General features: G+C 45.7%; 3 protein-coding genes across 7 annotated transcripts; 2 read left to right on the top strand and 1 right to left on the bottom strand.

The window, feature by feature from the left end:
* Window positions 1–1,369: 1,369 nt before the first annotated feature.
* On the bottom strand, window positions 1,370–7,787 carry PTGES3L (prostaglandin E synthase 3 like). Its single transcript, XM_040245357.1, has 7 exons — window positions 7,337–7,787; window positions 6,850–6,963; window positions 6,678–6,744; window positions 6,474–6,572; window positions 3,766–3,855; window positions 2,893–2,946; window positions 1,370–1,953 (listed from the first exon to the last, which is right to left on the bottom strand). The coding sequence occupies exons 1-7, from the start codon at window positions 7,342–7,344 to the stop codon at window positions 1,918–1,920; spliced, it is 468 nt and encodes a 155-aa protein (XP_040101291.1). The 5' UTR covers window positions 7,345–7,787; the 3' UTR covers window positions 1,370–1,917.
* A 66-nt stretch (window positions 7,788–7,853) lies between these two features.
* Window positions 7,854–15,472, top strand: RUNDC1 (RUN domain containing 1). Of its 2 annotated transcripts, XM_040245289.1 has the most exons (6): window positions 7,871–8,374; window positions 10,381–10,386; window positions 11,432–11,590; window positions 12,542–12,740; window positions 13,194–13,313; window positions 13,705–15,472. In XM_040245289.1, exons 1-6 carry the CDS (start codon window positions 7,877–7,879, stop codon window positions 14,568–14,570), a joined length of 1,848 nt encoding a protein of 615 aa, XP_040101223.1. In that variant the 5' UTR covers window positions 7,871–7,876; the 3' UTR covers window positions 14,571–15,472. The 2 variants fall into 2 exon arrangements, with proteins under 2 accessions (XP_040101224.1, XP_040101223.1); XM_040245290.1 differs by lacking the exon at window positions 10,381–10,386 and having other exon boundaries at window positions 7,854–8,374.
* Window positions 15,466–24,708, top strand: RPL27 (ribosomal protein L27). 4 transcript variants are annotated; one of them, XM_040245361.1, is made up of 5 exons: window positions 15,466–15,472; window positions 22,695–22,777; window positions 23,638–23,807; window positions 24,401–24,511; window positions 24,626–24,708. In XM_040245361.1, exons 2-5 carry the CDS (start codon window positions 22,697–22,699, stop codon window positions 24,672–24,674), a joined length of 411 nt encoding a protein of 136 aa, XP_040101295.1. In that variant the 5' UTR covers window positions 15,466–15,472; window positions 22,695–22,696; the 3' UTR covers window positions 24,675–24,708. The 4 variants fall into 4 exon arrangements, with proteins under 4 accessions (XP_040101295.1, XP_040101292.1, XP_040101293.1 ...); XM_040245358.1 differs by lacking the exon at window positions 15,466–15,472 and adding an exon at window positions 22,287–22,453; XM_040245359.1 differs by lacking the exon at window positions 15,466–15,472 and adding an exon at window positions 22,377–22,453 and having other exon boundaries at window positions 22,588–22,777.
* Window positions 24,709–25,058: the final 350 nt, after the last annotated feature.

The raw sequence follows: 25,058 nt of genomic DNA, 5'->3' as shown, positions 1-25,058 counted from the left end.
AAGCCTTGCAGGGCAGCTGGAAATAAAATAAGCAAATCAAGCCAACTATAACTTTATCTTGGCAAATACCTAAAAGGGTTTGGAGAATGGAGCACTCTTGGTGGTGGAAGTGAAAATCGGTATTTCATCTAAGAACAACTTAGCAACAGCCTTCAAAATGTTTACATGTATCTGATCTTTGACCTAACAACTTCACTTCTAGAATTTACACTATATGTATTCCTTGGCAGTCCAGTGGTTAGGACTCAGTGGTTCCACTGCCAGGGCCCAGGTTCAATCCCTGGGGGAGAACCAGGATCCCACCTGGTTCTGGCAGGGGGTAGAGGTGAGGGGTGGTGTGGATTTACCCTACATGTTCTTGCCAAACATGTAAAGATGTACTTTTTAATGCAAGGAAATTTCAATTTTCACCTTCGTGAAAACTGAAAAAGACCAAATTGATAAGGAACCAGTTAAATTATGGAAAATATGTTCAACTGAATAACATGGAGCCATAAAGAAGAGTCAGATCTATGTACACTGACTTGGGAAGAACTCCAATATATATTAAGTGAAAAAAAGCAGGGTGCAAGATATATATAATAGTTTGAGTCCCACTACACAGGCACACACTGCATTTGCCCATGCATGTGTTAAATTTTAATATATATTGTACTGCATATACACAATACAGGATACTGTGTTTATGTTCCAGATATATATTGTTTTATATATAATTATATAAATTATAGGTATTATATAATTTACAATATATAAATGTTTATTGAAGAAACTATTAACAGTGGTTACAGCTATTAAGAGAATACAAATCCTACTTTACATTGTACACCTTTCTTTACATTTAATTTTTTAAACTATGTCCATGAATTACTGATATAAATTTTAGTTTCTTTAAACAAATCTCAGTACTTTACCCTGAGTTCAAGGGCAAGGTCTGGGTATTGAATTTTGTTTAAGTCACAGTTTAAGTACACATTAGGCAATCAAAAAATGTTTATGGATGAATGGGGCAGCTGATGAATGGAGGAGTAAAGAGACATAGGCATTAACTAATGTAACAATTAGCTTTAAAAGTGTAAAGATATTTCTGGAGTATGCAGGAAGCTGAAGTGGGTTTCTGGCTGATGCTAGAGATGGCAGTGTTAGCCATACAGTGAAAGACTGGATCCTGCTCTGAAGATCAAAGCATTGGTCTGGGCATGGAAAAGTTCCTCAGCTTGGTTACAAGTCTGCTCCCAACATCTTTTTCTTCCAATCTCGACAGTAAGGGCCAGGACATCTGACACCCACCTCTCCACTGGAAAGGAGCTATAGAGGGGGAAGAGGCCTGCCTCCAGGAGGAAGAAGTACCAGAAGGAAAGAGACAGAGAACAGTTCTTAGAGATTTATTATAATCTATATGTTGTTTCTGTGAGTTTTACTTTAAGACATATACACACACAGGCTCAAATACTCAAGAAAGCCTTGATGAGTACAAATACAAAGATTATGGCCAATCCGTAGGAAGTCAAAGGCCCCATCTGTCTGCTCCTCTCCTATCCTGCCATCTGATACAGCAGCCATCTCAATTGCCTAAGAAAAAAAAATCAAACATGAAGGAGGGAATTCCCTGGCAGTCCAGTGGTTGAGACTCTGCACTTCCAATGCAGGGGGTGCAGGTTCAATTTCTGGTCAAGGAACTAGGACCCTACATGCTGCATAGCACGGCAAATAATAATAATAAATAAAATGAAAGCAATGGAAGAAATAAAAAAAAAACATGACGGAAGACCCTTAATAAAAAGCTTCTAGGAAAGTTCAGAGATCTCAGAGGACGCTGGTACACCATCAAGGAGCTGACAAAGATGCAGGTCCTGGCTTGTCAGAGTGACTAGACGATAGCCACAGCTTCCTCTTCAGCTCTGCTGTCACAGAAAGTTAATTACTTGTTGCATCGGCACTGTCAGAATCATCCTAGAGAAAAAAGACAGAAACACCTGGAGAGTCTATAGTAGACATCTGTGTTCACAAAAGCTGCTCACTCCCTCTGCTGCTGCTGCTGCTGGTACTAAGTCGCTTCAGTCGTGTCCGACTCTGTGCGACCCCATAGATGGCAGCCCACTAGGCTCCTCTTGTCCCTGGGATTCTCCAGGCAAGAACACTGGAGTGGGTTGCCATTGCCTTCTCCAGTGCATGAAAGTGAAAAGTGAAAGTGAAGTCGCTCAGTTGTGCCCAACTCTTAGCGACCCCATGGACTGCAGCCTACCAGGCTCCTACGGCCATGGTATTTTCTAGGCAAGAGTACTGGAGTCGGGTGCCATTGCCTTCTCCGTCACTCCTTGTAACTCCCTCCAAAGTTTTCTTTGGTGATTGTCTAAATCACACAACTTCTAGGGAGCCTAACACAGAAGGATTTAAATTTTGGATGATAAAATAAGCCACTGGTACTCTAAACAGCACTGTGCCACGAATCATTTAATATGAGAATTTCAACAACTGGTCCTTACAGCTGTAAAGATAATAAACAGGGCCAGGCCTGCTCTAAAATGGAGAAGTGAGGTGGGAGGGGGGTTCATGTTTGGGAACTCAGGTACACCTGTGGTGGATTCATGTCAATGTATGGCAAAACCAATACAGTATTGTAAAGTAAAATAAAGTAAAAATAAAAATAAAAAATAAAACTAGGAAAAAAAAACATAAAATGGAGAAGCAGAAGGGAAGAGATGGAAAGGAGGAAGGGCTTTCTGGGGTTTTCTAAAGCATTAAAGAAGGACATTTGACCTCCTGTGTCAAATTCAGATTTGGCTAACGTGCACTGAGAATTATGATATGCTACAGACTGGGACCTTTCTAGTATCTTTATTTTTAAGGACAGAAAGGAAAGTGAAGGGTTAAGGAACAGGCTTTACTTACATCCAGATCATCCATTGCAGGGGGTGGTCCCTTGGTGCTGACCTTTTTCAAAAGCTGGTAGGAAGAGAAGAGGAGTCACAAGAGATAGTGAAGGAAGAGCAACCTGCATATCAATGAACCACCGGAAAATGGTCCCAGGCAAACAGTTGCCCCAGTTTTAAAGCTCCTAATATAACACTGGAATAACTGGAGAAAAGTACATTGATCCCCTTTTTAAAAGGAAATTTAAACACACACACACACCCTAACAAATCTGGGTTAGTGTCTATTAGTGTTTTTGCAACTTGAATAAATAGTAGCTGAAATTCTGAAACCAAATATCTTATGCAATGTGCAATTTATTGGGAAATAGTGATTTATTTTGTGATGTGAATTTTTAGACTGCATAGTTTGAGTTTCCCCTGAAGCTATCTGGGTCATGAAAAATACACACACATATGTAAAGAAAACAGAAGAGAGAACAAGAATTACAGAAAAGTAGGAAAAGGTTTTGCCAAACTTCTTCAGAATACAGGCTCTACTCTAAACAGTGAATGAATCTGTTTATAGTTTCAGAGACAGAATATTCATTTCTTGCATCCCTACTAAACAATGTGCAAAACATATAAAGACTACCACACCAATAAGCAGCCTGCCGGGGAGCTCACATACTTCTGCCTAGCCTGATGACCCTGGAGGAGGGCATGGCAACCCACTCCAGTATTCTTGGAAAATCCCCATGGAGAGAGGAGCCTGGCAGCTTACAGTCTATGGGGTCGCAAAGAGTCAGACATGACTGAGTGACTAAGCAGAGCACAACACAGTTGATGACAATCCTTGAGTGTGTGCGGAGGGCCACCAGAAATGATTGAGATGGGCAGAAAATGGAATTACCTCTGCATAATGCTCCACCTGAGCCAGCTCTACTTCTTCATCCCCTTCCCAGTCTCTCCAGTTATCAAAGTCCACAGACAACCACACTGGCTGCAGGAGAAAAGCACACAGGGTCCCAGGTCAGGAAGGCAGCAGCAGAGGTGCATAGATGAGTGTGGACATGTGTGGGAGCATGTTTGGGGGAAAGAGAGTCACTGGGGGTAGGTATCATCTTTCCCCTTTGACTAACCCCTCCTCTGGGCTGCCATGTCAGCAGCAGCAGCAGCAAAGGTTGACCAAGAACTTACTAAGTGCCAAGCACAATGCCAGGCACTATAGAGGATGGAAAAGCATAAACTCTGCCCTCCAGGAGCAGACTGATTAGAGAGATAACACATCTAGAAAGATAACTGTATCATAAAGCAACCTAGGAGTCAACAAAGCTGCATTCCCTGGAATCAGAGACAACTCTTCTAGGTTCCCATGCTTAGACAGGGAAAGAAGTTGTTCACTCATTCATTGAACAGAATCACATACTATGTGATTCTGAGGTTGGCACTAGGTTTATTAAAACATTTAATACTGAGTCCCAGCCATCAAGAAGCCAAGTAAGGGGACTTCTCTGGTAGTCCAGTGGTTAAGAATCTACCTTGCGATGCAAGGGATGCAGATTTGATCTCTGATTGAGGAACTGAGATCCCACATGCCACGGAGCAACTAAGCCCACCAGCTACAACTACTGAAGCCTGCATGCTATGCTCTACAGCCCACACGCCTCAACTGGAGTGTCCAGGCACCACAACAAAAGATCCTGCATGACGCCACAATGAAGATCCCACATGCCACAACGAGATCCAACACAGCCAAATAAATAATAAAAATAAATTTATAAAAAGTAGGGAAGGGAAATGTAAATAAATTATAATACATTGTGGAAAATGTGACAGTGGCTTAGGGGGTAGTATGGGAAACCAGGCTTTTTGGGGTTTCAGGGCTCTGCTTTGAAGGATGAGCAGGAGTTAGGTGGGCAAAGGTAGTGATAATGGAGAGTTTCCAGGAAGAAGGCACAGTAAGAGGTAAACAATAGCCTGGTGCGTGAAAAAGAGTTGCAAACAGTTTGCTGTGGCTGAAACGTGAAGTCTGAGGCAGACAGTAAAGTGGTGTGAGGCTGCAGAAGGCAGGAATAGCAAAATCATAAGCTTATATACCACACTGCACTGTGGTGCTGAGACTTCAACCCAAACAGCAGAAGCTACACATTCAAATGCCTAAGCGTGTCAGAGAGACAATGAAAAGAAGTGAAGTGAAGTGGAGCACATGCCCTATTTAAAGCTCAAACTCCAGGCATTTGAGAATTTAGACCAACGTGGTCAGAGTCTTCAGTTTCCAAGTTGAGAATCTGGATTTTTAGGTGAAATCTCTCTTTTTTTCTTAATCTCTACTTAAAAAAACAAACAAACAGGTCTTTTATTTTCTTTACACCTTACTTGATGGGTTGCAACAGTTTAGGCTCCCTTCCATTGGTTCTCATGAAGTGTCCTCTAGGCAGGGCAGGCGGGTGCTTCATTTGAACTCAAGGACGTTTCTCTTTGGCTTCCTTCCATATTTCTTCACACATTTCAGGAAGTTACCTCAGCTCTTAGAATGCTTAATATGCTTTTGGCAAGAATCCTGCCCTTAACTTGTTTGTTTACAAAGATGCCAACAGCATGCTGGGTAACACTGTAGACTCTTCCAGTGTTGCTATGTTCCAATTACAACATTTGTGGGGTATTCATTTTTGAACAGTGCCCCTTCCCTTTAAATCTACATCACCTTTCTTGTAGATTCACATGTATGTGGCCAAAGGAACAACTCTATGTTTTCTAAAAGGCCTAGAGAACATGTAGTGGGTGCCCCTCCTCTTTCCCTGTTGGTCATTTTGGTGAATTACTGGAAGATGGTGGTTCTGGCCAAGAGGTGAAATCTCTACATTTTTAAATGTAAGTAACCCTTCAAAATGGCTGGATGGCATCACTGACTCGATGGATGTGAGTCTGAGTGAACTCCGGGAGTTGGAGATGGACAGGGAAGCCTGGCGTGCTGCAATTCATGGGGTCGCAAAGAGTCGGACACGACTGAGCGACTGAACTGAACTGAACTGAACCCTTCAAAAGATAATTTTCAACACTGAGAAGACTGCTAAAACAAATCTGAGAGCCAGATCCAGCCAGCAAGCAGCCAATTTTCAACTTTTAGGGGAAAAGAAGCCACCGGAGGGTTTTAAGAGGAAGAGTGACAGGGTCAAATGTGTGTTTTGGACAGACCATGTGGAATGCAGAGGGGCTGAAAATATGCAACAAACCTCACCCAGTAATGGATAGGGCCTGAATTAGGAAGACATGAAATCATGGATTCAAGACTATTTAGGAGAGGACTTCCCTGGGGATCTAGTGGTTAATGGGTTCCATCCTTGGTTGTGGAACTAAGATCACAAATGCTTCAGAGCATCTATGCCCTTGCGCAACTAGAGTTCATGCACCCCAATGAAAGATCCTGCCTGCAGCAAGTAAGACCTGATGCAGACAAATAATTTTTTTAATGCATTATTTAGGAGGTCAAATAGGCAAGACCTGGTGAGTAACAGAATGTTTGTGGGAAAGGAGCCAAGGCTGATTCCCAGACCTAACCTGGGTACCTGGGTACACAGAGCACATAGGAGAAAAAGCAGCCACTTCCCACACAGCCACCTTGATATCCTCCTTGGTGAGCCTGGGCCAGGCCACCTTCTCCTTCCATTTCCTCACAAAGCAAGTAATGGAGCGGCCAGAGCGCTTATCCTGGGAGTCCTGCCAGATAAAGAGCCTCACTTTTAGGGTCTGAGGTTTAGAATGAATCTCCAATTTCCCAAACAGCTTTCCCATCCAGTCCTTACTGTTCCACCCCACCCTTACCTTGCAGTTCACCTTGGCATAGAACTCAATCTCATTGTAAAACTCCACTCTATCAGGATTCTTGCAGCTGAGGAGACAATACTGCTAAAGAGATGAGGAAGGCTGAGAGTGGGGGGCAGCAGAGAAAGGAAAGATTCCCAGGAAGTGGGAGGGGGAGGGGGGCGGGAGTTACCTGAACACAATGCGGTGGTCTTCGATGAGCACGTGGACATCCGTGCTGTCCTCAACACAAAACTCCATGAACACATACTTGGGCCTGTCGTACCACAGGGTCCGGGCATGCTGCCTGAAGAGGAGTTGAGGTGGGGCTTCATAGCCGTGTGAGAGGGAAGGCAGGGAATTTGGGGAAGGTGGAGGGAAAACACAGTGACATTTTATGCTACAGCACGGTCAAAGCGGGTCAAATAAGACTGAAGGGAGTGGAAGCGGGGCTGACAGGATTAGGGTGTGCGGTGAGGGGGAACCTGAGAAGAAGCGGAAAAGTGAGAGAGTAGAGAGGTAAGGGAGACAATGGAGAATATTCAGGTCACATTTCTCTTCACCACCCCAAGGGTACAGACCCGGAGTCCAGGGCTCCCTTGGGACCTCACAGAACCTGGAGCGCCCAGAAAACACAGAGAAGCGACTCTCTAGTGAAAGAGGCGGCCAGAAGCACTTACCTTGCCATGGCTGCTCCCGCTGCCCTGTGGCGTTTGGAGTCCGAGGCAGGAGCTGCTATCTTTAGATCCTGGGGACGCCCCCAGCAGCTGCCTCTCCTTATATGGTCGGGGAAAGGGTTTAGAGAAACGGGAAACGTGGCCTAAGCCAAGGGATTCGCATTCTAAAGGGTCTCTGGGAGAGCACAGTCCCTGCAAGACCTTCACATCTCGGGGTCTCCAGAAATATACACGTTAGGAATAGACGACCCGCCAGCCGGAACCAGAGGAAGGGCTAGAGGTCGATACACACGGAAGGACTTGTCCTGGCTTCATTCACCTGTTTCTCCAATGCTCAGTATACTCAGTGCCCGACACAAACCAGGCTCTCAATTTAAAAAATCATTGGCCAGAAATAAACACCGAGGGAAATCGGGCCCCGGGTGACTTCTCAACTCGGTGACGTCTGAGCCCCGCCCACCCGCTACCCGGGTTTCCCAGCTGGCGCGCCGTTGCCATGGCAGCAGGGGGGCGCGGCTGACGTGCGGCGGCGTTTCCTGAAACATGGCGGCTGTCGAAGCGGCTGCGGAGCCGGTAACGGGGCTGGTGGGCGCTGGACCAAAGGCGAAGGACGAAGAGGAGGAGGAAGAGGAGTCGCTGCCGCCGTGCGAGGCAGTGCGCTGGGCGCCAGTAGGGGCGGTGGCGGAGGCCGGGCCCGGGGCGGCGGCGTTCTCCGAAGAGGCGGCGGCCGAGGAGCCCGGAGTGGTCCCCGGCTCCCCGCCGGACTCCCCCGGCCGGACGCTGAGGCGGCTGCGGGCCGAGAGGCGGCGGTTGGACTCGGCGCTGCTCGCGCTGTCCTCGCATTTCGCGCAGGTGCAGTTCCGCTTGCGGCAGGTGGTGCGCGGGGCGCCGGCGGAGCAGCAGCGCCTTCTGCGCGAGCTCGAGGACTTCGCCTTCCGCGGCTGCCCTCACGTCCTGGGTTACGGGGGCTCAGAGGACCCCGCCAGCGATGATGGCGACGGGCTGCCGGGGGACCGACCACGGTTACGGGGCGAGGACCAGGTGAACAGCTGGGGCCGGGCCCCGAGGGATATGGGAATAGAAGGCTGGGTGGGTGGCGATGTTAACTCGAAAGCAGGTAGCACTGGTGAGGAACCGGCTCCTCTAGATGGGTATGCGTGTCCCAGAAGAGACCCGACAGAGACCAGACAGAGAGGACTGGGAAGCTGATGATGAGAGGTGTCCACCAAAGGTGTGGAAAGAGATGCAGATGTGATGACATAAAAGGCAAAAGAGGGATGAGCGAGGAGAGTATTCAGACAGCAGAGCAACCAGCTGAAACAATACTGCTCCCATTCACTTGTCATCGCTTCCAGTACCTAAGTCTTGAGCACGTTTGCTGATGGAGTACCCCGACCCCAGGGATTGAGAAAATTGGTTAGCGAAGAGCAAGCGAATTGAAATCCATGGAAATTTAGATCTACTCCTTATCTGTGCTTTCCTAGAATCTAGAGAATGTTTTTTATCTTCAGATTCTCCTGTGTGAGAGCTTTGGTAAACAGTAAGGTCTCAGTAATTGAAAGAAACACAACTCCTGATTATATAAATTTACTAATGCTGGTGTTTTAAAACTCCTTCCCATCCTACTTAATAACTAGATATTCTGAAGGAAGCACCTTTGGCAGCTGTGACAAGATTCATTCAGTTAGCTGACACTAAGTACTGAGAATTTGTATGACATCCACAGGCAACATTTCCTTACAGTTTTTGAACCTCTGTAAGTGCATAATTGTAGATAGCTTGTAGCTTGTTGAGCTTTCTTTTCCCCACCTTTTTATTGTTTAGGTTACAATCCACATGTGGCTTTCTTCCCACTAAAATTGGTTTTAGCCAAGAAGACTTATCAGTAGCAGATATTGACTTGCTTATTTTAATCTGAATGTTTCCAGTACAATCCTGTGTTTACTGTACCACCCTTCTCTCCACATACCCACAGCTCCTTGCACAAGTCCCCAAATTGCCAGGCTTTTAAGGAACAAATAGGATAGAATTATTGTGGTTGGGCTCTGTTCAGGAGTGAGGAGCACCAAAGGTTCTCTGTGGATGTTTGGCTGTTCATTTTTACTTTTGGAGACACAGTACAACTGAAAAAAAAAAGTTTTGAAATCAAACACCTGATGTGCAGCTGCAGTCTTGTGAGCGTATATTGACAAGCGAACAAGTAGCACCAAAGCGGGGATGTGTTTGAACCAAATGATTTAGTATGTATCGGTTTCAGTTTTTCAGGTTTTTTAACGAGTATTTTATCTCACTTCATACAGGAAATTATTTGTTATTTCCTGTCTTGCACCAGAGCTCATTGTTCTCACCTAGTAAACTTGTTTGCCCATACTCCGGTAGATAGCGTACTTAGTAATTATCGTCGCAGGTGAAGCGTTCAGCTGTACACTCATGAAAATGGAATCAGTATCTATGACTGGTTTCTTTCTTCCTGGATTTCATAGCTTGGGAAGGCTTACAATGAAAACAAAATTTCGCTACTTCTTTCCCTTTGGGCCAGTTAAACAACTTTCACCATGAGTTCAGTATTTAGTTATGTGTCCTTCTGAACATGATTGAGTTCAGTAACATACAGCAAATGTATACTGAGAGCTTACCCTGTGCCAGACACTGAGCTTGGCCCTAGGGGTACAATCAAGGCCTTTGCCCTTAAGGAGTTCATAGAACTGGGGAGACAGACTCCTACACAGATCTTTATAATGTAACATGAGCTAGCGTAAAAGTGTGTATAAAATACAGAGAATGTGGTCGGTTCTGCCTGGGGGAATCGAGGAAACCTCTTAAAGGATATCTAGGCTTTCATTCAGTGGGGGAGAACAGGATTCTGAAAAAAAAAAAAAAAAAAAAAAACTGCGACTTTGGGAAAGGATTGGAGAGCAGTATCCCCCGAGAAAAGGCTTGCTTTTCTATTGGACAAAACTAAAGCAAGAGACTTGCTTTTTTAAGTAGCTAAACAAAAGTTAATTTGTTATTTTTCATTTGTTCTCTCTCATACCTTACTTCTGGAGGCCTTGGTAAGTACCATTTTAAGATTAACTTTAATATCCTATAGATATCTAGTTTAAAATGCAGGGTTACACCTGCAAATAATTTGCTGCTTTTGCTCTTTATACTCAAGAAAGACAGGGGAGGGGCTTCCTGGGCAGTCCAGTGACTGAGACACTGCAATTCCATTGCAGGGGGTGTAGGGATCCCTCATGCTGCACAGTGCAGCAAAAAAAAAAAAGGCAAGGAAGAACCAGTTTTTGAGAACATATTGGCAAGACTTTACCTCTCCAAAGAGTTTTTGTTTTGTTTTCTTGCCATACGGTACTGCATCTGGGATCATAGTTCCCCCAGAGATTGAACCCACACCCCCTGCAGTGGAAGCACAGATTCCTAACCACTGGACCACCAGGGAAGAACCTCTCCAAAGGATTTTTAAGCATTTAAATGCAGAAACAACCCGGTGGCCAACAGTGAAAAAAGGAGTCACTGTTTAGGGAACTTTACCAGCCTTTTTTTTTTTTTTTTTTTTTTAAGAAAACTTATTACCTTCCCATCCCTATTACTTGGCCTTAGGCACTTGCATTTATTCATTTGATTTTGCAATATATTGGAGGAGCTTCGACCTTAAAAAACTAGTTATGAGTTACCAAGCCTTTCTCTACACCCTTACCTCCAGATTCTCTTGCACAGTTTGGCTGCCACAACTGTTCAGGAGAATTGGCTATGGAGGATGGCATGTTTAATTCCTGGAAGGCTTCCTAGATGAAATAAATTGTGTCAGTCTTAACTAGAACTTTGTGGGGTGGGAGGGGGAAGCAGTGTTAACAAAAGGCTCCATTGTATTCATATCCTATTTCCAGTGAAGGAGAAATTCTTAAAGAAAACACACATTTAATATATTCTCCCGGATGAAATAATACTTTTTGAGTCAGTCTCATGAATTCTGTATTTCATTTGGGTTACTTGGGAGCATTTTATATTTTACTAGTCGTTATTGGCTTAAGAGGATTCTTAATATGTTCTGACTTTTCCTTTTCCTGTGAAATCAACCTAAATCTTTTCCTTTCTTAGAGTGAGCAGGAGAAACGGGAACGTCTGGAGACCCAAAGGGAGAAGCAAAAGGAACTGATTCTGCAGCTCAAAACCCAGCTCGATGACCTGGAAACATTTGCCTATCAAGAGGGCAATTATGACTCCCTCCCACAGTCCATGGTCTTGGAAAGACAGCGGGTGAGCAGACCCTGAGGCTCCTCCTTTACTGCCTCGGGTTCCTTTGTCCCTTCCAGCATTCACAGGATAGCCCTTCCCAGCTTGCTCACCACTGGCCCAAATCAAAGGAAAATGTTACTATTACCTGGGACCAGTCTTTATTCACTCATGGAAACACAAGTGCCAAAGCTTTCTAATATGATGATGGAGCCTTTTAAGTGGTGGTGGTTATTATTAATAGTCATATAATAATAATTTATTTCATTTGATCATTAAAACCATTCTACTTGGGCACTTCATAGTAGTTTTATAAACTAGTTTTTTCCCCCAGCACCCGTTGAGAAATATTCCAGGACTCCTGACTTTAAAGCTGTATGTATTAAAGCAACACCTGGGCAGACAGGTAAATCTGCTGGTCGGAACACAGCCTCTCCTATGTGTTTGTCTTCCTGGAGCCATGATGTGGCTGTTTTTCTGGCACAGCTGGAGTTATACATTATATGGTTTTCACATTGTTCCTCATATTGTCACGGGATATTTTGGCTGTAACATGCCTGAGTATTTTGCAGAGCTTTTCCTTCAGTTGCCTAGAATAGCGCAGAGGGGGATGAGAAGGTCTAGAGCCTAGGGGAAATCAATTCTCTTGGAGGCCATGAGGGAATCTACTTGTGGGGCTTTTGGGATCATCAGCCACTTTGGATCATTCACACTGTTGTTCTCCTGAGTGAAGGTTACCTGGCCAGGTAGAAAATTTGCAGCAAGAAGAGCCATTCTGTTGGAATCAAGTGTCCTTATGTCTATAAGAGAAGTAAAGGGCCTGTGCCCTCACCTTGATCAGTAGTTGCACCATTTTTTCCACAAATTTGATTTCCATTTAAGGGTAGAAGGGAGGCAACTAGTCAAGATTCTCCTTCTCCCTAACCCTCTCACTGAACATTCCAAAGGGTGTGCTCATGGCTTTGGTCTTGGTAGGTGATCATTGATGAGTTAATAAAGAAACTGGACATGAATCTGAATGAGGACCTCAGCTCACTGTCCACTGAGGAGCTTCGACAGCGTGTGGATGCCGCTGTGGCTCAAATCGTCAACCCAGCCCGAGTGAAAGAACAGCTGGTTGAGCAGCTGAAAACTCAGATCCGAGACCTCGAGATGTTCATCAACTTCATCCAAGGTCAGAGCAGATGGCTGGAGTCATCATAATTATATGTATTTTTGAGTACTAGCACCTAATAGAGTCAGTCCTTGATGAGCTGTTAAAGAGGTTTGATCACTTGGTAAGGGAGCCAACACAGTGGCGTGGAAAGGACATGGATTGTAGAACCATAGAGTTAAAATCTCAGCCCTGTTCACCAACTTCATGTCCTTCATGGACTAAAGAGGGTAGGCAGTTTCCTAGCCTCTTTAGTCTGGCTCTCCTCCTCCATAAAATGATGATTCATGCTTCCTGCCCTCAGCAAATAGTTATTGAGTCAGCTAGTATATTGCTAGTCACTGTTCCACAGAATGAAATACTATTTGTAAAAGTCTTGTCACACAGTAGGCACTAGTAAATAGTATTTCTCCTTTAAAAACCTGCCAAAATGAAGCCAAACAAGGGTCTTCTCTTCATAACCTCTGACTGCAGATGAAGTAGGAAGCCCATTACAGACAGGGAGTGGACACTGTGAGTGCAAGGCCGGTGGGAAGACAGGAAGTGACTCCAGCAGAACTGGCAGCAGCAGACTGCCTCCAGGAAACAGCAAAAGTAAGTACAGCTTCCAGAATGGACAAATCTAGAGAGACAGAAAGTGGACTAGCAGTTGCCTGGGCCTGGGGATTGGGGAGAAATGGGGAATGGAAAATGCCAATGCTACATGGTTTCTTTGGGAGAGGATGGTTACACAACTCTGAATATTTAAAAAAAAAACTGAATCATACCCTTTTAATGGGTCAGTTGAATGTTATGTGAGTTATATCCCAAAGTAGTTGTTATTAACCAAAATAGGTAAGTCCGGTGCCATCCTGGGTGGCTCTTGGCTTCGTGCAGGACCTGTACTGTAGGTCAGAAGCCAGACTGAATCTCAGCTTCTAAGCTATAGGTGGCACCTCTGACCACTACAGCCTCTCACTGATGAGTTCCTGTGTTTCCTATGCAGCGAAGGCAGAAGATGTGAAGAGAGTTCGGGAGACAGGGCTGCACCTGATGCGGCGAGCGCTGGCAGTGCTGCAGATCTTTGCCGTCAGCCAGTTCGGGTGTGCCACGGGCCAGATCCCGCAGCCCCTATGGCCGAGGGGCCAGGGCGACAGGGACTACTCTCCCCTGCTGAAGAGGCTGGAGGCATCAGTAGACAGGGTGAAGCTGCTTGCCCTGAGACACCAGGCGCACGACCACATCATCAGCTCCGCCAGCCTCCAGGACCTGTCTCTGGGAGGCAAGGACGAGCTGACCGTGGCTGTGCGGAAGGAGCTGACAGTGGCTGTGAGGGACCTGCTGGCCCACGGGCTGTACGCCCCCTCACCAGGGATGAGCCTCGTCATGGCCCCCATCGCCTGTCTTCTGCCCGCCTTTTCTTCAGCCCCCGAGGCCATGCACCCCTGGGAGCTCTTTGTAAAGTACTACCAGGCTAAGAACGGCCGCGCGTACGTGGAATCCCCAGCCCGAAAGCTCTCACAGTCCTTCGCCCTGCCTGTCACAGGAGGCACTGTGGTGACGCCCAAGCAGAGCCTCCTGACAGCCATCCACACGGTGCTGACGGAGCACGACCCTTTCAAGCGCAGTGCAGACTCGGAGCTGAAGGCCTTGGTGTGCATGGCGCTGAACGAGCAGCGTCTCGTGTCCTGGATGAACCTCATCTGCAAGTCGGGGTCACTCATCGAACCCCACTACCAGCCCTGGAGCTACATGGCACACACAGGCTTTGAGAGTGCCCTCAACCTGCTCAGCCGCCTCAGCAGCCTCAAATTCAGCCTCCCTGTAGACCTGGCTGTGCGCCAGCTCAAGAACATCAAAGACGCCTTTTGATGAGAGTGCCCTGGCACCAGACCAGCACCTTGCTCAGTGGAGATAGATGGCTCATCTTCTAGGGTAAAAGCAAGAATTAGGAGGAGGGGCTAAAAACATTTTCACCAGCCAGATAATACAAAGTCTGTTTTCCCCATCATCTAAGCATCTCAGAAAGATATGCTGGAGACCCTCTTGTTAAAAGCTTCAGCCCTGGTGTGCGTGTATATATGAGCACATGTACTTAAGCCTGTGGAAAAGAAGTCAGTCATGGGTACACCTTTGTCATGCCACACCTGTTTAGAAAATCCAGGTTGCTGTAAGCATTCTCTTCACAGTGGTGAGTGAGTTGTTGGTCCTGGAAGAGATTTAACTTGAGGCTCCTGTCAGTCATGTTGGGAGTCATCTTCCTTCACTTGAAGCAGGTTTGTGAGAGTCCTGGGTCAGAATTTAAATTCCTTTTGTGAATACCAATGGCTCTGTCTTCCTGAGCCCAGGATCGGGGGAGGCCATGTCTGTTCCATAGCTTCCTCTCAAACCGGGAGTGGAAGTATCCAAGAACAGTATTTCTAAGGGTATTAACCACAATTGGTTTTTTTGGTGGTGCCATAAAGCTTGTGAGATCTTAGTTCCCTGACCAGGGATCGAACCCAGGCCTATAGTGGCGAAAGTGCCACATCTTAACCACTGGACTGCCAGGCAATTTCCCATGGTTGATTCTAATATGAGCCCTTTTTCCCATAGAGGTAAGAACTAAATTCTGTCCCTGCTGAGGTAGTCATGGCCCAGGTGATGGTCTTTTAGTTTCAGAGCTGGCTTACAAGGACAACCACCACCGGATACCATCTTCCCTGGCAAGTAACCTTTCCTCTGTGCACCTGCCAGCTCCCAAGAAGGAAATGTGGAGTCCTGGAGGCTGCTTGGTGGAGGAGGTCTGACCTCACGATAGTACTACAGCAGGGGTAGGAACTGTGGCCGATCACTGGTGATGGAGAAGGGGCTGAGCATTTCCTTGTAAAACTGACTCTAGATTGGTCATACTTGGTCTATTTTAGCCTTTTTAGTTCATATCTGCTATTCAGCTTGCATACTGCTCTGGGACTGACCAAAGATGAGCAAAGTGTATCACCTTCTGGAAAGCCAAATAGGTTCCCCAGTACTACTGATTCAGCATCATTTCGTGTATTAAACTGCCAGCTGCACTTTGTGTCTGCACTGTTATGTAGTGCATTTTAACTTAATTTTGGGGGGTAAAATATTATTTAAGGTATATTCTTGGTAATTCATTAGAATGAGTCTTCCTTCATGTGAAACAGGATAAGTGTAAAATACTGTGGAAAATGATACCTGTGATTGCTAATAAAATCATAGTATTTTGTGTAGCTTCTCTGCAAAGACCTTAGAGACCATTGGCTTTGGTTTATAAATCTGTCTGAGTGCTGTCAGCCCATCCGATCCAGATCAGTATTTCCTTGAGTAATGTCTGGCTCCTAGCCTTTCTGCCTCTTCTTTGCCTTCTGCCCTGGATCAACTCAGCTTTGGTGATATTGCCCCCACCCCTTGAAAAATTCACGAAACAGTGCCTTTGGCATTTTCATGTCATTCTGTTCAGGCCTGCAGTCCTGTCCCCACAGCAAATCTAACGACACATACCACTTTTGGATTTGGCACTTTTTTTTTTTGGTTTTGCCAGGTCTTAGTTGGAGCATGTGGGATCTAGTTCCTGGGATTGAGACCAGGCCCCCTGCATTAGGAGCTCAGAGTCTTCACTGGACCACCAGGAAGTCCCAGATTGGCACTTCTAAATTGATTTGTCTGGGGCTTCTCTGGTGACTCAGTGGTAAACAATCTACCTGCTAACACAGGAGACACTGGTTCAATCCCTATCCAGGAAGACCTCGCATACTGGGAGCAGCTAAGCCTGTGCACACAACTATTGAGGCTGTGCTCTAAAGCACAGGAGCTGGAACTACTCAGCCCACGTACTGCAACTATTGAAGCCTGTGTGCCCTAGAGCCCATGTTCTACAACGAGAAACCAGCACACTAAGAAATGCACTCCGCAATTAGAGAAAACACGCATGCAGCAAGGAAGACGCACCACAACCAAAACTAAAAATAAAATCATATTTTAAAACTCACTCATCTGGATACCATTTCAGTCAGTCAGTTCAGTCGCTCAGTCATGTCTGGACTGCGGCACACCAGGCCTCCCTGTCCATCACCAACTCTCAGAGCTTACTCAAACTCATGTCCATCAAGTCAGTGATGCCATCCAATCATCTCATTCTCTGTTGTCCCCTTCTCCTCCTGCCTTCAATCTTTCCCAGCATCAGGGTCTTTTCCAAGGAGTCAGTTCTTTGCATTAGGTGGCCAAAGTATTAGAGCTTCAGCATCAGTCCTTCCAATAAATATTCAGGACTGATTTTCTTTAGGATTGACTGGCTTGATCTCCTTGCAGTCCAAGGGACTCTCAAGAGTCTTCTCCAACACCACAGTTCAAAAGCATCAATTCTTCAGTGCTTAGTTTTCTTTATGGTCCACTTATATCCATACGTGACTACTGGAAAAAACATAACTTCGTTTAGGGTGGGTGATAAGTGCTATAGCCAGTATAATCCTCACAAAAACTTAACTGGTATGAAGGCTTTTATGCTAGCATCATGAGAAGCATTTTGTGTGTGTGTCTTCCAAATTCTCACTACTTGTAAGGCAGGACAATATTATCCCCATTTTTGTAGTTGAGGAAACCTTACTGCAGATAGGGTTAATATTTTGTTCCTATTTACTTGTTTGAAGAGCTGGGATTTGAACTCAAGTTGCCCAAATCCAAATCCTGTCATCTTTATACTGTTATGTTACCTCATTGCATCAGGCTGCTTCGAAATCTTTTGTTCCTCTCTCTTCCTTTATCCACCCCATCACTTCACCATCACTTTGGGGACGTCAAGGTATTTTCCACATACCTGCCAGAAATTTCAGCTGCCAAATGACTGGACTGTAGGGAGATGGACAGCCATTGTTGTGCCAAGTGCTTCATGAAACTTAAAAGACGTGTTAGAGACAGAGACAAGCATGCCAGCCATCACACATCTACTAGTCACTGGTAACATCTGCAGTATAACTGAGGACAGAGGTCTCTGCTTGGCTTGGAGTGAGGCAGACAGGATGAAGGAGGAGAGAGAGAACTGTCAGCCCAGGTCTAAGGCTAGGCAAGATCAAAATGAAAGGGAGCCATGGATATGTATCCAGTGAAAGTGCAGGGTCCATGGTATGATCTGCAAGGTGTTAAAAATTCCCAAAGTGCTCTGCCTTCATTTGTTCACTACTGACCACACACCAACTGCTTGGGCCAGGCTAGGTGCTCAGGACTTACCTCTCTCTGCCTTCAAGGAACAAGATTTAGCAAAGGAACACCAAACCGATTGGAGATTTTAGTACCTTGTTAAATTGCTGGGATCTGTCCCGTTTTTTATTTAGTAGCTCTGGGGTGGGGCCTCAGAAGTTGCATTTCTAACAAGTTCCCACACTTGTTACAGTTACACTGATCCTGCTGGTCTAGGGACCATACTCTGACAACCACTGTCCCAAACCAACTGAAATATGTTCTACAATAAATTAAGTGTGGACTGGATTGCTGAGGGAGCATAGAGAAGGAAGAGATGAATTCTGCCTGGGAGAATTCTACAGTGGCCTTGAAGGATGGGTTGGATAGGATTTTGCCTGGCTACAGAGGAGGCAAAGAATAAAGAAACATGGAAGAGCCTGAGTGAAGACCCTGGGCTCAGAAGAGGTTGGATCTTTGAGTAGTTGAGCTGGCTGGAACCTGGGGGGATGTGAAGGGTGGTGTGGAGGAGACAGGAACTTATACTGCAAGGAAGACAGGAAGGGAGAGTTCAAACTTTGGTTTGAGCCAACAAAGGATTTCAGGCAGATGAAGAGGCAGTCCTGAAGTACCGTGTTTAGGACTTCCCTGGTGGCACAGTGAATAACACACTGCCTGCCAATTCAGGGCACACAGATTCAATCCCTGGTCCAGGAAGATTCCACGTGCCACAGAGCAACTAACTAGGCCTGAGTACCACAACGACTGAGCCTGAGCTCTAGGGCCTAAAGCCACAACTACTGAGGCCCACACACCCAGAACGTGTGCTCCACAACAAGAGAAGCCACCATCATGTGAAGCCCACGCACCACAGCTAAAGAGTAGCCCCCACTCTCCGCAACTAGAGAAAGCCCACACAGCAATGAAGACCTGGTGCAGCCAAAAATAAACAATTATTTTTTTAAAGAGTTGTGTTTAGAGAAGTTTCTCAAAATAAGACCTGTGGCTCATGACTCCACTCCAGACCCAAATTGGAGTCTCTTCAGTTGGTGATGCATATTTAATAAATATCCCAAGCAATTTTGATCCACCCAAAGTTTTGAGGAGGGACTGGAGAAGACAACTGAAGCTGGATCAGTTAGGGGGCTGGTGGAAAAAAAATTGACTTAAAAGGTGAAATTCACAGGACTTAGTTACTAATTTGATTTGGAGAGTTTAGCATGTGAGAAGAGTTCAAGGCAATGATAAGATTTCAGGGTTTTGTTTCTATTTTCCAAGAGAGAAACAGCAAAAGAGACAGAAGCAAATAAGGGAGCTGAAAGAAGACCATGGAGGTGGAAATGGACAGGTTGTGTGGTGCAGCAGCAAAAGCACAGGCTTGGAAATGGGGGTGCCATGCTCTGTGGCACCAATTTTGTGACTTTGCTGCTCTAAAACTGTCCTCTAATCTTTGAGAGGCCCAACTAGATAACCTCTGAGGTCCCTTCCAACTCTAAAACATCATATTCTGAGTTAAAACATTTTAATTTAATATAAAAATGTAAGTTCAGTTCAGTCGCTCAGTCGTGTCCGACTCTTTGCGACCCCATGAATCGCAGCATACCAGGCCTCCCAGTTCATCACCATCTCCCGGAGTTCACTCAGACTCACGTCCATCGAGTCCGTGATGCCATCCAGCCATCTCATCCTCTGTCTTCCCCTTCTTCTCCTGCCCCCAATCCCTCCCAGCATCAGAGTCTTTTCCAATGAGTCAACTCTTCGCATGAGGTGGCCAAAGTACTGGAGTTTCAGCTTTAGCATCATTCCTTCCAAAGAAATCCCAGGGTTGATCTCCTTCAGAATGGACTGGTTGGATCTCCTTGCAGTTCAAGGGACTCTCAAGAGTCTTCTCCAACACCACAGTTCAAAAGCATCAATTCTTCGGCACTCAGCCTTCTTCACAGTCCAACTCTCACATCCATACATGACCACAGGAAAAACCATAGCCTTGACTAGATGGACCTTAGTCGGCAAAGTAATGTCTCTGCTTTTGAATATACTATCTAGGTTGGTCATAACTTTTCTTCCAAGGAGTAAGCATCTTTTAATTTCATGGCTGCAGTCACCATCTGCAGTGATTTTGGAGCCCAAAAAATAAAGTCTGACACTGTTTACACTGTTTCCCCATCTGTTTCCCATGAAGTGATGGGACCAGATGCCATGATCTTCATTTTCTGAATGTTGAGCTTTAAGCCAACTTTTTCACTCTCCTCTTTCACTTTCATCAAGAGGCTTTTTAGCTCCTCTTCACTTTCTGCCATAAGGGTGGTGTCATCTGCGTATCTGAGGTTATTGATATTTCTCCCGGCAATCTTGATTCCAGCTTGTGCTTCTTCCAGCTCAGCGTTTCTCATGATGTACTCTGCATATAAGTTAAATAAGCAGGGTGACAATATACAGCCTTGACGTACTCCTTTTCCTATTTGGAACCAGTCTGTTGTTCCATGTCCAGTTCTAACTGTTGCTTCCTGAAAATTAGAGATACCAAGGGAACATTTCATGCAAAGATGGGCTCGATAAAGGACAGAAATGGTCTGGACCTAACAGAAGCAGAATATATTAAGAAGAGGTGGCAAGAATACACAGAAGAACTGTACAAAAAAGATCTTCACGACCCAGATAATCATGATGATGTGATCACTAATCTAAAGCCAGACATCTTGGAAAGTGAAGTCAAGTGGGCCTTAGAAAGCATCACTTCGAACAAAGCTAGTGGAGGTGATGGAATTCCAGTTGAGCTGTTTCAAATCCTGAAAGATGATGCTGTGAAAGTGCTGCACTCAATATGCCAGCAGATTTGGAAAACTCAGCAGTGGCCGCAGGACTGGAAAAGGTCAGTTTTCATTCCAATTCCAAAGAAAGGCAATGCCAAAGAATGCTCAAACTATCACACAATTGCAGTCATCTCACATGCTAGTAAAGTAATGCTCAAAATTCTCCAAGCCAGGCTTCAGCAAAACGTGAACCGTGAACTCCCTGATGTTCAAGCTGGTTTTAGAAAAGGCAGAGGAACCAGAGGTCAAATTGCCAACATCTGCTGGATCATGGAAAAAGCAAGAGAGTTCCAGAAAAACATCTATTTCTGCTTTATTGACTATGCCAAAGCCTTTGACTGTGTGGATCACAATAAACTGTGGAAAAAAATGTAAGTATTGCTACATAATTAGGGTGATAAACCATTGAAATGAAGTCCTGAGGGCTGCAGGGAAAATTGGTCCCCAAAGAGTCTCGAGAGAAGAAATGATGAAACCCTGATTGTTCCCATGGCTTGCCCAAGACCTACAGATTTGTAAGTGTTCAGATGAGCAAAAACTGTAAGATGGTTTCTCTTGAACTTGGAAGACAACTGCATTGGGAGTGTGGAGTCTTAGCCACTGGACCACCAGGGAGTTCCTGAAGAGTTTTCTTTGGCAAACAGTCTCATGGTCTAAGAGCTTCCCTGGTGGCTTAGAGGGTAAATAATCCATCTGTGATGAAAGCGGGAAACCTGAGTTGATCCCTGGAAGATCAAACTGGAGGAAGGAAGATCCCCTGGAGAAGGTAATGACAATCCACTCTAGTATTCTTGTCTGGAAAATCCCATGGACAGAGGAGCCTGGCAGGCTACAGTCCAGGGGTCGCAAAGCGTCAGACATGACGGAGCAACTAACACTTTGCTTTTGCTTTGCTTTTTGCTCAATTACTTACTAGTTATGGACTTGGGGCAAATTACTCAACCTCTCCAAACTACAGTATCTTCAACTGTAGAATAGAGATAACAGTACTTATCTCCTAGTGTTGTTATGAGGATCAAAAGATAATGTACGTAAATACATTAACTTGTCCTGACACAAGGCATGCGGCTCCTAGCATCACTATAATCACCTTTCACCTCTCTCTCTTATTTTGGAGAAGGAAACGGCAATCCACTCCAGTACTCTTGCCTGGAAAATCCCATGGATGGAGGAGCCTGGTAGGCTACAATCTATGGGGTCGCAAAGAGTCGGACACGACTGAGCGACTTCACCTCACCTCATCTCACCTCACCTCACCTCTTAGTTTAGTCGGTTTCTGACATAGCTAAACTCTAAAGGTTGAGGGCAAGCACCCTCGTTTGATTGACCTTCGTCTCGTTATTATGCCTAAGAGTGCACACAGTTGGCACTAATAAATGTCCTATTTTGTTTCTGATTCTTCCAAGGCAAAAAAGGAAATTTCAAACTGTGTCTCCCCACCCTCTAGCGCCAGAGAAAGGACCTACAACAAGTGGAGCAGCGGAGCAGCTGTGTCCATCTTAAAAGCCTTCCGCAGAGAGACAAAATTCCTTTGCCCCGTCTACTGCTGGAGCTGCTAATAAAGTTTGATTTGAATAAACGAGCCGCCAGACTTTACTTTCCCCTCAAAAGCTTCTTCCTCCTTCAACACAGATTCTAAGAGCCTCGGAAGAGGCGGGGAGAAGCCCAAGGAGGCGGGACAGGAAGTGAGATCACGCTCCTCGGGGTGAAAGGTTAGCGGAAGTGCCCTTTCTTCCTTTCTGCTGTAGTCCCGAGTGGTAGCTACCGGTGAGTAGTGGCTATGGTTGGGGTTTCCAATCCGCCGCCATCCGCGGCCTAGGGGTCGAGTTGCGGGGTGGTGCGTGGTGCTTTCCCTTCTCCGGTCTCTGGCGGCTTCCTCCCAGGTCCTGTTCTTCGAGCAGGGCCCACAGGCAACCTGAACCGAGACGGCAGTGAGCGCAGCTGAAGTTCCGGGGCCCACAGCCTGAGCTGGCGGATTTCTGAGCGACCCCTTCTCTTTCCTCTGCAGAAATGGGCAAGTTCATGAAACCCGGGAAGGTGGTACTGGTCCTGGCCGGTCGCTACTCCGGACGCAAAGCGGTCATCGTGAAGGTACCAGCCCCCCGGGCCTGTGCGCCTTTGTATCCCGTGAATTGGCTGGTCTGGCGGGCAGCTTGAAATTCAAGACCCAGTTTGGGGGCATTACTCCCTGAGCATTGCGGGGCGGGGGGGTTGTGAATGCATGAGACCTTTTGAGAAAGACGCAAAATAAACAAACGGGAGTTCAGTTGGGTAGTTAACACCTAATGCTGTCCTCTGTTAGAGAGGCTTTTAATAATAGTAATGGCCAACGTTTATGAACTCTTGCTTGGTCCGTGGCACTGTCTTATAGGTGTCGTCATGTCCAGTCCTTACAGTTACTGCAGGGTTGCTTTCTATTGCAGAGGTTTAGAGGTGTAGAGTTTTACCTGTACCGCTGCAAGGGACTCCATGAAAAGAGGAGAAATTTTTTCTAGTCCAAATGGTCACTTAGCATAACCTAGCTCTTCGGTGTTTGCTTTCTGCCTACGTCTCCAGCCTTTTATGACATTTCCCTAAGTTCTGGTCACCTATATCACTGTTTTTAACTGGGGCGCCCTTGATTCCCCTTGGTTCCCCTTCCTCCATTTCCCACATCCTGTCTCTACCCCTGGAGGAGATTTAGAGTAAAGTCCTAAGAACTGGTGCTTGACATATAGCAGTCACTAATTATAATTGTTCATTGTTGTTACAATTTAAGTCTTTTACTTCCCAGGCACCCTGCCTTCCCAGTGGGAAAGATACCTCCCTTTTCACTGTTACTGGGCATCTAGCATAGCACTTAAAATGTTTGCTGTGTGGTTTTTACAGTAATGGGTCCGAGAGGCCTAGGGACAGGGTTATTCTAGCACAGGGCCTAAATGGCTAGTAACATGTAATTCTTGCTCCTTCAGAACATTGATGATGGCACCTCAGACCGACCCTACAGCCATGCTCTGGTGGCTGGAATTGATCGCTATCCCCGCAAAGTGACAGCTGCCATGGGCAAGAAGAAAATCGCCAAGAGGTCAAAGATCAAGTCTTTTGTGAAAGTTTATAATTATAATCACCTCATGCCCACAAGGTGAGCATCTCAAGAATGGAAATGAAAATGACTTCTCTTTTCCCCTTCTCTGCCGTACTGAATAAGACGACAACCAAGATCCCCTGGAGAAGGAAATGGCAACCCATTCCAGTACTCCTGCCTGGAGAGTCCTATAGACGGAGGAGCCTGGTGGGCTACAGTCCACGGGGTCGCAAAGAGTCGGACACGACTGAGCGACTTCACTGTTCACTTTCCTGTGAAAACACTTCTGAAGTGTCTTCCCTGACTTGGCCAAGCTTAGGTGTTAAGGAGAGATTGTTCCATTTGTTTCCAGCCACAGTAAAACACAGGATCTGGCCTGCCCTCTTTCTCTCTCAAGGATAATAGTATTATAGGATAGGGTTATTGTGGGAAATTGAGAGAAGGAAGCATGAAGTTTTTCAGTGGTTTGAATCTGTGTAGATGATTTTGTTAAAATTGGGTGTTTCCAGAAAATATCATTGGGACTTTAGCCTGTGTTGATAACTCCTGTAGAGTCAGGCCGTAACATGCCAGCGTCCCAGGAGTGGAATGGAAGGGAGAGGCCCCTGGCGACCTGTGGGCTGCTCCTCCCTTCCTGTCATTGTCCCCAGGTACTCTGTGGATATCCCCTTGGACAAAACTGTTGTCAACAAGGATGTCTTCAGAGACCCTGCTCTCAAACGCAAGGCCCGACGAGAAGCAAAGGTCAAGTTTGAGGAGAGGTAAGAAGGCTTTGGTAGTGAATGTTGGAGTGTGGTTTCACTGTCCTCCATGAAGACAGTTTTGTCTTCTGTGATTCCTCCTCTCATTTGTGTCTTTTTTCTTCCCCCCTCCAGATACAAGACTGGCAAGAACAAATGGTTCTTCCAGAAGCTGCGGTTTTAGGTCTGTCTCAGTTAATAAAAATATTTTAAAAGTGCGCATGTGTCTGCCTATTTCCTGTGTTATTAAACTGGGAAATGACATTGGTGCATGAGCGACTGTGGGAAAATGTAAAATAAAAGCTATGTCTGCTTTTGTGAGACATGGGCTACTTCTGTCCTCAGCCTCATAATCCTTTAATGGTCTGACTGAATGAGTAGAATGTGATACTGACCTATTCCCCAGAAGAGCTATGTGGACAGTTTTAGGTGTGGACTTGTTTAAGCTTCCCTGGCTTCCACCCCATTACATGTTTAGAGAACCCTCCACACACACATGTACATTGTAACATCCGAAGACCCCTCTAAGAGCACACCATCTCCTTTGGATTGAGAATTGCTGAATTGT

Source organism: Oryx dammah, unplaced genomic scaffold, assembly GCF_014754425.2.
Source record: "Oryx dammah isolate SB20612 unplaced genomic scaffold, SCBI_Odam_1.1 HiC_scaffold_8, whole genome shotgun sequence".
Lineage (NCBI taxonomy): Eukaryota > Metazoa > Chordata > Mammalia > Artiodactyla > Bovidae > Oryx > Oryx dammah.
Note: the sequence above shows the minus strand (reverse complement) of the source record. Positions and strands in the feature narration are given on the sequence as shown.

Excerpts from the sequence above, each read along its gene's own strand:
- RPL27 (XM_040245361.1), top strand. The coding sequence starts at position 22,697 with ATGGGCAAGTTCATGAAACCCGGGAAGGTGGTACTGGTCCTGGCCGGT. Across the intron at positions 22,778-23,637 it reads GCAAAGCGGTCATCGTGAAG|AACATTGATGATGGCACCTC; the intron begins GTACCAGCCCCC and ends TTGCTCCTTCAG. Across the intron at positions 24,512-24,625 it reads AAGGTCAAGTTTGAGGAGAG|ATACAAGACTGGCAAGAACA; the intron begins GTAAGAAGGCTT and ends TCCCCCCTCCAG.
- RUNDC1 (XM_040245289.1), top strand. The coding sequence starts at position 7,877 with ATGGCGGCTGTCGAAGCGGCTGCGGAGCCGGTAACGGGGCTGGTGGGC. Across the intron at positions 12,741-13,193 it reads GTTCATCAACTTCATCCAAG|ATGAAGTAGGAAGCCCATTA; the intron begins GTCAGAGCAGAT and ends CTCTGACTGCAG. Across the intron at positions 13,314-13,704 it reads GCCTCCAGGAAACAGCAAAA|CGAAGGCAGAAGATGTGAAG; the intron begins GTAAGTACAGCT and ends TTTCCTATGCAG.
- PTGES3L (XM_040245357.1), bottom strand. Across the intron at positions 3,856-6,473 it reads TCACCAAGGAGGATATCAAG|CCAGTGTGGTTGTCTGTGGA; the intron begins GTGGCTGTGTGG and ends TTTCTCCTGCAG. Across the intron at positions 1,954-2,892 it reads CTGCAATGGATGATCTGGAT|GATGATTCTGACAGTGCCGA; the intron begins GTAAGTAAAGCC and ends TTTTTTCTCTAG.